Raw genomic sequence first — 13,431 nt, 5'->3', positions numbered from 1 at the left:
TAAATAGTGATTTAGGCAATTGAATGGCAGAAGCATAATTTGTATTATCTGCTTGGACACGTAAAGTTATGTGTTCCTATAAAAATATATGGTTTACACATTAAATTGAAAACAGGTCTTTTGTTGAGTTGTAACGGTTGTAATACACCCTGCTTAGTGCCAAATTTATTTAGGGACTTGTTACATCTCACCGAGTAGGAGTTCAGGATTTCCTGTCTGACATTAATGCAGGAGACAGTATATAGTCTGATGGTGGGGGATAATTCAGAATTTGGGAATCTGCAACAGTGAAACCATCCAAAGAATAGTGGAGGAAGCATTTACCATAGTGATTCAAATATTCTTGATTAATAAATTTCTACCTTTAGAATGTTATATTTGTTAAAAACTCCTCCAGCATGACCACCATCTCTGTGCTCTCGGACTGTACTCTGCATCTGAAGAAAACCACAGGAGACAAGATAATTATTTTTAACTTAAAGCTAAAACAAAGTACTATTTTTACTGTATTTGTCAGACTTTGCCTATTCAAATACATACTTGAACATATTCAAGCAATACAATTATATTAATGTAAAATAGATTAATTCATATAATTTTCAACTCTGAATTAAGAAATTTCCATAAGAATAAGTTACTTACCTTTGGAACTGAACTTTCTGGTGGGTGCCTGCAAATTTGTCACATTTTGAATAATTCCAAGCCCCTAACTGGATGCAGAAACGTTTGCAATATCTGTACCATGTAGATCGGTGTGCTGGCTCGATTTCACCGTCAGATGCTGCACAGGTGTACTATCAATAAAGCCAAACAATGCAATTCTGGGGCCACATCGGTTCCTCATCTATTTTACACACCCTCAGAAAAGGAGACCAGAACAGCATTCAACCGAATGTGAAACATGCAGTGCAGAAAATAAATAGGAAGCTTATTAATACAGAGGTCTGTGACCATACTTCAGAACCTGCAGGAAGGAAGGATCGGTGAAGAACCTGCAGGAAGAGTGTTCATGATCTTTGTGATGGATAAAGGCAAATAACTTTTTCTTCTGATGAATGCTTCTACCTCAGATTCCCCACCTTTTGACCTTTTGAACAGGTACCACAGCAGTGCCCTTTCCCAAGTAGAGGTAATAAAAGGAGTGGTCAGACCAAGAAACCAAGCAGCACAGAACAAATGGCTATCCCTTCTTACTTCAGAATCCAAGCAGAGTTTGTGGGGATTCTGATAATGTCGACAGATCTGACAGATTGCCCCATGTTGCAACCACTGTTTATGGAGGCACCACTGCAGAGCCCTCACATGCTAGCATGTTTGTGTGACAGACAGAATGTAGAAGCCAGCAGACATATGTAGTAAAGTGAGTTTCTGTTGCATTAAACCTCACACTTTTTGCCAGACTACTGACGCACTTTTTCTTGGTGTGCCCTGGATCCCGGCCAATCAGGTTCCCAGGGCCTGTGTTCTTTCCCTAAACTAACCAAATTGGCATCTCTGCCCACAGGTCAGGCCCTGGTAAATGGTACCACAGATACCCAGGGAACTGTGACCAGGGAAGACCTCTAAGGGCTGCAGCACTTATTGTGACACCCTTAGAGGCCCTGTACCTTTACACACACACAATGCCTTTGCAGGCTGTGTGTTTTGGTGCAGAACAAAGTGAAGAGTCGACATGGCACACATCCCTGTATGCCATGCCTACAACCCACTGCCCTGGCATAGATCAGTCACCCCTCTAGATGGGTGCCCTATGCCAGTGGTGAGGGTACAGGTGCATGAGACCTGTACCCCTACAGTATCTAAGTTCATTCTTAGACATTGCAAGTGCAGTGCCGCCATTAAGAGTATATGGTGCTGGGAGCTTGTCTTTACTAACTCCACAGCACCATAATGGCTACACTGAAAACTGAGAAGTTTGGTATCAAACATCTCAGCACTTTAAACCCACACTGATGCCAGTGTGGGATTTAATGAAAAATGCACACAGAGGGCATCTCAGAGATGCCCCCTGAAAACTAACCCACCACTAGTGTCCAGGCTGAGTGGCTGCTTTCAGCTGCCACCACCAGGCATGTTTTTTGGACCCCTGGGTCGAGAGTCTGCTGCTCTGAGGCCTGAAACAATGCACATCCTGGGACGAAGTGCCAAGCCTCCTCCCCCAGGATGGGCAGGGTTCACGAAGGGGAAGCTTCAAAGGCATGCCGCCTTTGTGAGCCTCCCCAGACCAATTGCTGCTTTCAGCAACTGGTCCCCACTGGTTCTACCCCCCACTTTGGGCGGGAGAACCGGCAGGAAAAACAAGTGAGGGAGAGAGGTGTGCCCACCTCTGCCAACTCCACCCCTCGGGTGGGGGAGACGAGGTGAAGCACAACTCAGAGTCCCCGCCATCTTGAGGACAGGGGGACCCAACCAACCAGGGACAGGCTCCTGCCCCCCTCCCACTGGAGGGTGGCACAATAGGGGTTGAACCCACCGCCGGGAAGGGACCCATTGGTCCCTTCCCTTTACCTACCTGTAACGCCCCTAAATCTAGTATTTAGGGGGCACACTGAACCTTACTTCCTCAGATCCAGAAACAAGAAGAAAAGAAGAACAAGGACCGAACAGCCGTGCAGCTAGCTAACAAGAGGAAGACACCCATTGACTTGGCCTCAGCTCTACAGGCCTGTCTCCCCTCGAGCCTGCTGCTGCGAAATCCCGGTGTGTCCTGCAGCCAGCAATCTCAAACACCGGATTTGTTGAACTACAACCTCTGGCAGCAGCCGGAGACCGCAAATCCACTCTGTATCTGCCGAATCCGTCTCAAGCTCGAGTGGAAAAACACCACAAGGAGGTCACCCCGGCGATCCTGACCCAAGATCCGGCAACCCCGGACCTGCCTCAAGCCTCCAGCCGACGCTTGCAGCCTAAATTCAGAAGGTCCACCTGACCGCGACACGGAGCTGGTAAGAAGATCCGACCCCAAAAGGCACCCCATGCACCCGACGCCCCACAGCCTTGTGGGCCTAAACCAACGGTCCCTAACCAACCCTTAAAATCCCAACTTGCCTCTAGAAGTGGTGGTCGCACCCAGACGTCCTTCGTCTCCCTGCCTGTAGTGCTTTTGCAAACCAGAGGTTCTCCATTGAAAAGAACAGGGCACCCGACCTCGAAACAGCACCCTGCACCCGGCTGCCCTAGTGCCGCTGAGGGTGCACCTTTTGTGCTACTTAGTTTCCCCATTTGCCGTGACTTAAACCCTAGGAGCTCTGCTCCCACAACCCAGTGGCCTGCTTGCCAGCAGCCACCAACCGGAGGCCCACTATTCCCCCATTGGATAACATTGGGCCTCAACACTCTGCATCCAGCCGCCCTAAGGCCGCTGAGGGTGCAGCAAAAGTGCATCACTGACCCTGGGGGGCCCTTCCCAAGTCTAACCCCAGAACCTAAACTCCCACAGTCGATAACTTACCTGTGAACCGATAACCTGTTTTTCCTCCATAGGATATCATTGACAATTTTCTTCCAAAAAGTTTATGTGTGGAGTTTTGAAATCTAAAAATATTATTTAAAAATTACATGAATAACCAAAACGTATTTGCTTACCAGTTTGCAGGAAATGTCCCAGTGCTGAATCTAGTTATCCAGCAATGAGTTAGAAATGTAACGTAAAAAGTAACTTACCTGTAATTTACTGAAAAAGCCTATTCATTTCAATGTACTGTATTAGCTAAGTATTGCAACCTACTGCATCCACTGTAAATCAAACAAAGTACAATTCCTATTGCATTTTCAAACTGTTCTACATTCAGCAACTGATCACTGTAAAGTGTTTAATGCTTACCTGTGCCAGGCTTGCTTAGTTCTAAAAATACAACAACAGTATATATTTTTTTACAAAAACAATTGGCCTAGAGTTCCGTTCATGAGTGCGTGAATTCATTTGCTGACTGAGTGTGTACATCAAATGCTTAACACTGTTCTCTGATACGGCCTTACTGCTCGACAACTCTACCACAAATTGAGAGTAAGGTTCTATCTAACTAAGCTCTGCCTGCCTCTGGGGTCACCTGGACTCTATACACACTATACCTTATTTTGGTGTCATATATAGAGCCAGTTTCCTACAACATAGTCCACAAATGACCATCAGGACTGGAACCTGCCTCCTCCTCAAACAGAAGAATCATATTCCAAATTTCCCAGATCTGCTGGGGATGACAGAAATCCAGTAAGGATGTTGTGACCAGTACTGCCCCTAAGAATAGGAGATGCTGACTCGACTCAAGGTAAGACATGGGACGTTGATTGAAAACCAAGTCCAATGGCAAGTATGCAGTGAACTACAAGCGGTCCCACTCCAGCTGCTGCGAGTCTGCCTTGGGAAGCCAATCATAGAAATAAGGGAACGAAGAGGGCTACCACCAAAACCTTGGTGAAAACCCGGGGTACTGATGTCAGCCCTAATGTGAGGACGGCAAACAGGTAGTGGATGAAACCTACCACAAGTTGTAGGTACCACACAAAGGTGGTCACAATAAAGGACTGGTATGTGGAAGTAAGTATCCTGCAAGTGGAGGAGCAGGGGAAGCATCTTAAATTCTCCTTGTGAAGGTAAATATTCAAGAGCCTTAGGTCTCCGACACAGACCACCAACCTGCTTAGGAACCAGAAAGCGTAGGAAGCTGGCTTTGTGTGTGTGTATATATATATATATCCATATCCATCCTACTGGCGGTCACCAGTAGGTAGTTATAGTTAGGAGCTATTGTCCATAGGAAATCTGCAACATTCTACTTGGAATAACTTTGGCGCCCGTTGATGAATCTTTGCAAAATTTTCACAACTTTTGGCCAGCTCCGGTCCGCTCCTATCCTGAAAGTCTCGGGGTGAATCGTCAAGCGGGGGCTGAGAAAAAAGGGGGGTCCCAAAAGGTGTTTTCCCCATGCAATTTCCCATAGGACCTTTATCCGCAGCTACAGCCCGAACTGCTGAACGGAATTACACCAAATTTGGCAAAGAGGTAGTCCTCAGTTCAGACTCATGCCTTTTGCTTAAATGGTGTAAATCCGTTCAGTAGTTCCTGAGAAAATGACATTTAATAGTATAATATATATATATATATATATATATATATATATATATATATACACACACATATATATAAATCAAACAAAGTGCCTTAAGCATTTGAGAGGCACACGACAGTTCTCTGCCCTCCGGGCTTCTCACTCAGCATGCCTTTCCACTCCACAATCTTTCAGAAAGCCCAACGCGTTTCAGGGAACCACCCCCTTCCTCATGGGCTGCAGGAAAAACTCTCGTAATTGCACCAATTGTTTAACTGGCCTTTTATTTAATCAAGCCCCCCAGAAGGCGTGTGCTCAGTGCAACGACATTCACAGGTTTGCTGGAACTTGTGGTCCTTTCATTTGGTGCACGTTTAAATATCCCCTTATAGTAAGGTCGAGAGTCTTCACTTCTATTTTGCATAGTCTTTAATTACCTTAAGTAGGCTGTGTTTGCAGTTAGGCACGTTGTTTTCACAAAGAGTCCTGTGCTTGAAATCATCCCAAATTGTTTGGAAGCAAGCCTCGTATTGCTGAAAGCCATCCTTTTCACAGCAAGCGATGGTGCTCTCTCCACGGCCAGGCCGCCATGTAGTAATGTAAATCAAACAAAGGACCACAAGTTCCAGCAAACCTGTGAATGTCGTTGCACTGAGCACACGCCTTCTGGGGGGCTTGATTAAATAAAAGGCCAGTTAAACAATTGGTGCAATTACGAGAGTTTTTCCTGCAGCCCATGAGGAAGGGGGTGGTTCCCTGAAACGCGTTGGGCTTTCTGAAAGATTGTGGAGTGGAAAGGCATGCTGAGTGAGAAGCCCGGAGGGCAGAGAACTGTCGTGTGCCTCTTAAATGCTTAAGGCACTTTGTTTGATTTACATTACTACACGGCGGACTGGCCGTGGAGAGAGCACCATCGCTTGCTGTGAAAAGGATGGCTTTCAGCAATACGAGGCTTGCTTCCAAACAATTTGGGATGATTTCAAGCACAGGACTCTTTGTGAAAACAACGTGCCTAACTGCAAACACAGCCTACTTAAGGTAATTAAAGACTATGCAAAATAGAAGTGAAAACTCTCGACCTTACTATAAGGGGATATTTAAACGTGCACCAAATGAAAGGACCACAAGTTCCAGCAAACCTGTGAATGTCGTAGCACTGAGCACACGCCTTCTGGGGGGCTTGATTAAATAAAAGGCCAGTTAAACAATTGGTGCAATTACGAGAGTTTTTCCTGCAGCCCATGAGGAAGGGGGTGGTTCCCTGAAACGCGTTGGGCTTTCTGAAAGATTGTGGAGTGGAAAGGCATGCTGAGTGAGAAGCCCGGAGGGCAGAGAACTGTCGTGTGCCTCTCAAATGCTTAAGGCACTTTGTTTGATTTACACACATATATATATACATATATATATTCACTGAAAAAACCATAGGTTTCACACATGTTATAGTTAGCTGGACATTTTACTGATAAAAAACCAATGAAATTCCCCCGTTATAGTTACTGTAGGCAACTATAACTCAAGCGACCGCAATCCTCTGCTGATGCTAATACTGTATTTAGACACTTATTTGCCCATGTCTTCTTCCATTAAATTTTAGCTATACATATATTACAAATATTTTTTTTTCATAAAGACACATATGTCATCAGCAGAGGATTACGGTCGCGTGAGTTATAGTTGCCTACAGTAACTATAACGGGGGAATTTCATTGGTTTTTTATCAGTAAAATGTCCAGCTAACTATAACATGTGTGAAACCTATGGTTTTTTCAGTGAATTTGTACGGTTTTTTAAATGCTAAGTTACTTTACGCCATTTGTGGCGTGCGCGCCCACTTAACGCATTTCGTTCCATGCGCGCACGGTGCGCTTCGCGCACCGTGCGCGCACAGTGAGCACGCGGTGCGCTTCGCGCACTGCGTGCCCACATTACGCTAGATGGGCCATGAACGCACGATGCGCTTCGCGCACCGTGCGCACATGGAGGACATATGAAGAGCAAACTCTTAAATCTGCTTTTCATTTTTTTTTTTTATTTTTTTTACCGTACGCTTACCGTAAGCTTACGGTACGCGTACCCCGTGATTTTTTTTAAAATCAATAAATGTTTTTTTTGTACTTTTCTGTCCTTCTTTGACCCCCTTACAAATGTTAGGGGGTCTGTAACTCTCCTCATTGCCCCCTTTCCTTGTTTTCTCTGTTTTTTTTCTGAGTGAAACACACAAAATGGCGGCCGCCGCTTCCTGGTTTCGGCCGATTCGAATGTTTACTAAGATCTATGGGCCAATCAGAATCTCCTTCGCGCACGCCATGTTTCTTCCGTACGCTTACCGTAAGCTTACCGTACGCGTACCCCGTGATTTTTTTTAAAAATCAATAAATGTTTGTTTTGTACTTTACAGTCCTTCTTTGACCCCCTCACAAATGTAAGGGGGTCTGTAACTCTCCTCATTGCCCCCTTTTCTTGTTTTCACTCTTTTTTTTTCAGAGTGAAACACAGAAAATGGCGGCCGCCGCTTCCTGGTTTCGGCCGATTCGAATGTTTACTAAGATCTAAGAGCCAATCAGAATCGCGCTCGCGCACGCCACCGTACGCTTACCGTAAGCGTACGGTAAGCGTACCGTAAGCGGGCTCAGATATATATATTGATTTAAAGGCTATTTTCTCAGAATCTACTGAACAGATTTACACCAAACCTACAAAAGGCACTTCCTTGACCTAGGGACTACCTCTCTGCCAAATTTTGAGTAATTCTGTTCAGCCGTTCGGGCTGTAGCTCGTTCTAAAGGTCCTATGGAAAAATGCATGGGAAAAACGCGTTTTGGGACCCCCCTTTTATCTCAGCCCCCGCTTGACGGATCCCCCCGAGACTTTCAGGGTAGGAGCGGAGCGTAGCGCCCCACCTATTTTGAGAAATTCGCGAGGATTCGTCGACCGGCGCCAAAGTTATTCAAAATAGAATGTTGAGGTTTTCCTATGGAAACGTGGTCCTAACTATAACTACCTACTGGCGACCGCCAGTAGGTAATATATACACATATATATATATATGTAACACAATCCCGATAATAATGGAGGCTGTCTGACCGGGCGGTCCGTGCTGGGGCAATCGGCAGCCCCAAATATGTAACACCAGCCAATTTCAGATCCGAAATCAAAACACGGACACCGAGGAGAATTGCAATATGAGTCGGTTTAATCGCTGCAACCACAACAACGCGTTTCAGCTTTCGCCTTGTTCACGTCAAGCGTACAGTGATTTGAATAAAGTTTAAATATCTTACAAAATGATTGACACAAAGGAAGGGCTACTCAAAACATCAAGGTCAGGCTTAGGGAGAGTGGCAGCCATCTTAACACTGTAAAAGTTAAATAAACATCGATACTGCCCAAACCATGTCAAAGGATTTAGACAGAAATAGAGGTCAAAACCAGAACCAGACAAAGGAACAGACCAACGCCCCAGTGGGCGTAATGCATCTATCCATAATGGACTAAAGAAATATATCACATAATGCCATAGATCCGTAATGTCTGCTTACAAATCAACTCTAGTTACAGATATAGCATACATAGGCAGTACTATCCATCGTTGGTCTGTTCCTTTGTCTGGTTCTGGTTTTGACCTCTATTTCTGTCTAAATGCTTTGACATGGTTTGGGCAGTATCAATGTTTATTTAACTTTTACAGTGTTAAGATGGCTGCCACTCTCCCTAAGCCTGACCTTGATGTTTTGAGTAGCCCTTCCTTTGTGTCAATCATTTTGTAAGATATTTAAACTTTATTCAAATCACTGTACGCTTGACGTGAACAAGGCGAAAGCTGAAACGCGTTGTTGTGGTTGCAGCGATTAAACCGACTCATATTGCAATTCTCCTCGGTGTCCGTGTTTTGATTTCGGATCTGAAATTGGCTGGTGTTACATATTTGGGGCTGCCGATTGCCCCAGCACGGACCGCCCGGTCAGACAGCCTCCATTATTATCGGGATTGTGTTACATTGTATCTAGTATACGGAGGCTGACCCCGTCTACCTTCTTCGTAAAGCTTCACTGCCACATACGAGCTTGGTGGCTTACTAAAAAGACGCGGCGGAGCAGTGGATCTTCGTGGGAATTTGTCAAACAAAAGAAACACAGCGGACTCTTTGCATCCTGGACAGGTGGTTTTCCTTGCTACGGGACTTGCGTTCGTGGTCGGCTGACTCGAACTGCTCCGGAGAGCGAGGTACAATCCGTTCCTGGTCTTGACATTTCCATATTTCCCTTTGAAGAATCCAAGTGACGGGAAGGGAGCTGAACGACTATTGAAACTGATTAGTCTCTCCTTTCAGCATTGGAGATTGCAGAAAGAACTTGGTTTATTATGGCTGCAGCCTTGGAAGCTAAGCGTAAGCTAACAGCGAACAAACTTTTCTTTGCACAAGGCATTGCAAATGGTGATACAGCGAACCCAGTGACGAGTATCACTGAGGAAATTAAGATACAGCAATTATACACACAATTGGAGAAATTACACAAGAAGGAACTGGCTAAGTGGTGGGAGGCGGAGTCTCTACAGAGATATATCGATGTAGCCCGGGTACCACGTGGACTGCGCATCTTTACCATACCAACGTATGAGGATCCCGACCCAGACATGCTGGAAGAGTGGTCCAACAACTCGGCGGCATGTTCAATTACGATGATGCGTATTCTAGTAAAATTTGCTCTAAAGGATCGGAGTAAATTACTGGCAGAAATTGATGTGGTATATGGTGAGCTGGAAAAACTGGTGGCGAAAGACACATTGGATACCTTTGTGAAGGCTCTGCTACTTCGTATGGATAAGTTGGAGGAAGAAATTACGGCTAAAAAACAACGGAAGTTTTTGAGGGATTACAAAGACTATCAATCTGGCCGTACCTTAACCTTTCACAAAAAATACGATCATCTCTTCAACAAAGACGGTGGTATTTCCCTCCCATTGGCGACACCTGCTGTGGAAATGAGTGAGAGTGATGTCTCTGACGGTAACCTGTCGGATGTATCTACATCAGGAGCTTCGAGTAATGCTGGTCCAACTGTGCACAAAAAATCAAGTAATTTTTTAGCCCAATTCCAGATGTTGAATCAAGGGCGGACAGAACAATACCAGGAACAAACTGGGCAGAGAGGCAGAGGACGAGGCGGGAGAGGAAAAACAAGAGGAACAAACAGGCCAAACAGAGGAGCAAGAAAAGAAATGGGAAGACAATGGGAATGCTGACAAGGGGCAAAACAACGCAACCATGACTGTGGTTAATCTTTCCAAACGAGTACTATCGGAGGATGAGAGAGATCTTCTTGGCCTAGGTTTGTCCTTTTGTCCTACTTCCAACTTCAACTTTGTACAAACTAGGATTGATCTATTTTATTTTTCTCGTAAACTCAAACTCAAGAAATGGTTTGACACCAAACACAACAAACAGGAATTTAGGCATGTTGGGGTACCCGTGAGTAATCTTAATATTGATGATATTGAGGTTTTACATGCATTGTCCTCTATGTCTGAATCTGATGTGGATATTCCTGATGTTAATGTGGAAGATTACGATATTGATCCTAATGTCAACCCAGGTAGTTGTTTTAAGCCAAAATCAGTCTTCTTGCCTAACATTGAATGTGATGCCATTGAGGTCTTTGAAAGGGGTGTTCTTAAGGAACTGAAGAAATTGAGGTATAGCAAAATTCCAACCAGCAGTAAAAACCTCAGTGGTTATCAGATCAAAGCCTTAGAAAATCTTGCGGCTGATAACACTATCGTTATCCGGCAATCGGATAAGGGTGGTAATGTAGTTGTTTTGGATAAGGCTGCATATCTTTGTGAGGGCTACAGACAATTGGGGGACCGGGCTTGTTACTCAGTCTCCAATAGAGGGGCAGTTTCACAATCTAATCGTAGCTATGGAGAATTGTTGGTGGAATGGAGAGAGAAGGGGCTATTAGAATGGGAAGAATTTAACTATCTTAAATGTCCCTACCCCAGGACCCCAGTTCTATACCTACTTCCCAAATTACATAAAGATCCAGTTAACCCTCCAGGGAGACCGATTGTTTCATCTATTGGTTCCCTGTTAGAAAACACATCCCATTTCATCGACCATTACCTACGACCATTTGTAGTTAGCTTACCGGCATATTTACGGGATACAACACACTTTCTTACTACAATTGATGGTATACACTGGGAGGCAGATTATACCCTGGTGACATTGGATGTAGGCAGTCTCTATACCAGCATTGAACACCAGCTTGGTCTGGAGGCGGTGAAACATTTTCTCAAAACCCGATCCATTTCCCTACTTAATCACTCCCAGATGATTTTGGCTATGATTGAGTTCTGCCGAATGAACAATTTCTTCTTATTTGATGACGTCATCTATCGGCAGTCACAGGGCACGGCCATGGGCACCTGCTTCGCCCCCAGTTATGCTAATTTAGGCATGGGCTGGTGGGAGGAGCAGGTGGTCTCGCAAATGGCGGAATTTACCAACTGTGTCCTGTGGCTCCGATATATTGACGATATTTTCTTAATTTGGAAAGGTGATGCTGACTCTGCTACTGCATTTGTCAAGAAGCTTAACAACAATTCTTTTAATCTGGTGTTTACTGCGAACATCAGCAAGACCTCTGTGGAATTTCTTGATATTGTTGTAGAAATCAAAGATCAATATATGCATACTCATTTGTATCGCAAGAAAACTGCAGGGAACAGTATATTGAATGCATCCAGTGCACACCCTCCAAAGTTAGTGTATAGCATTCCCTATGGAGAACTCTTGCGTGCGAAACGCAACTGTAGCTCCGAAGACAGTTTCCTCAAGGAAAAAGACAATGATTCAACGTTTCAAAGACAGAGGGTATCTAAATAAAACCATCAATGAGGCCTGCAAAAGAGTGGATGAGGTGGCACGTAGGGACCTATTACATCCTGGTCAACATTCAGTGGAACCTGATAATCTGCGTTTTATCACGAAATATTCAGGACAAGCACAAGACGTACGCCATATTCTTAACAAGTACTGGCATGTACTGCTCACTGATAGCAATTTGCAGAAACATCTTAAAAGCCATCCACAAGTCACCTTTCAGAAAAGCAAATCGCGCAGAGATGAGCTTAGTCCTAACATAATTACCGACTCTCCTAAACCCAATACGGGCGGCCGCCCGGGCTTCCGATGTTGCAAGAATTGCAAAGCATGTAAAAATAGCTCAGACTGTACTGGAGTACAATTTGCCAGCATGAGTAAGGAATTTAAGATCAAAAAAGCTCTCACATGCAATACCATGTACTGTGTGTATGCCCTGACATGCCCATGTAGGAAAGCATACATAGGCAGTACTATCCATCGTGCAAAGAAATGAGTACTTGAGCATGTCAGGGCTATTCGCCATAATAACAGGCAGTACCCTGTGGCTCGACACTTTTTTGAGCAACATCAACAGGATGAGGGAGCGCTTAGGATGGTAGTGATTGATGCAGTTTTTGACAATGTACGTGGTGGTAATAAATTACTCCAGCTCAGACAACTTGAATCTAGATACATAGTGAACTTTGAAACAATGTCTCCTAGAGGGCTTAACTCCAGTGAGGAATTATCTGTACACCTGCAGACTAAATAGAAATACTTTGCCTTGTGCATTTAGTAAATGTTTTGTGATTGCTGTTAACTGTAATTTTATATTTTGACACATTTTATTGTATTCTTTCAGGAAGTGGCCATGAAGGGCAGAACAGGTCATTGTGGATTTCAAGTAATCAAGTTGTTATGTACATACTTTATTTTCTATGGACAATATGGTGCTGCTCTGGCCCACTTGGGCTATATCTGTAACTAGAGTTGATTTGTAAGCAGACATTACGGATCTATGGCATTATGTGATATATTTCTTTAGTCCATTATGGATAGATGCATTACGCCCACTGGGGCGTTGGTCTGTTCCTTTGTCTGGTTCTGGTTTTGACCTCTATTTCTGTCTAAATCCTTTGACATGGTTTGGGCAGTATCGATGTTTATTTAACTTTTACAGTGTTAAGATGGCTGCCACTCTCCCTAAGCCTGACCTTGATGTTTTGAGTAGCCCTTCCTTTGTGTCAATCATTTTGTAAGATATTTAAACTTTATTCAAATCACTGTACGCTTGACGTGAACAAGGCGAAAGCTGAAACGCGTTGTTGTGGTTGCAGCGATTAAACCGACTCATATTGCAATTCTCCTCGGTGTCCGTGTTTTGATTTCGGATCTGAAATTGGCTGGTGTTACATATATATATATATATATATATATATATATACACACACACACACACACACACACACACACACACACACACACACACACACACTCGGGAGGTTCCGTGCACCC

At 44.3% G+C, this 13,431-nt stretch overlaps 1 protein-coding gene across 2 annotated transcripts in view; it reads right to left on the bottom strand.

The window, feature by feature from the left end:
* The window catches only part of TNKS2 (tankyrase 2), a 689,601-nt gene that overhangs the window by 150,322 nt on the left and 525,848 nt on the right, over positions 1 to 13,431 (bottom strand). For both annotated transcript variants that reach the window (XM_085605833.1, XM_085605841.1), the window contains one exon: positions 363 to 437. In XM_085605833.1, the coding sequence (XP_085461959.1) occupies positions 363 to 437 (75 nt within the window). The remainder of the gene's footprint in view (positions 1 to 362; positions 438 to 13,431) is intronic.

This window comes from Triturus cristatus, chromosome 1_2 (assembly GCF_964204655.1).
Source record: "Triturus cristatus chromosome 1_2, aTriCri1.1, whole genome shotgun sequence".
NCBI classification, from domain to species: Eukaryota; Metazoa; Chordata; class Amphibia; order Caudata; family Salamandridae; genus Triturus; species Triturus cristatus.
Note: the sequence above shows the minus strand (reverse complement) of the source record. Positions and strands in the feature narration are given on the sequence as shown.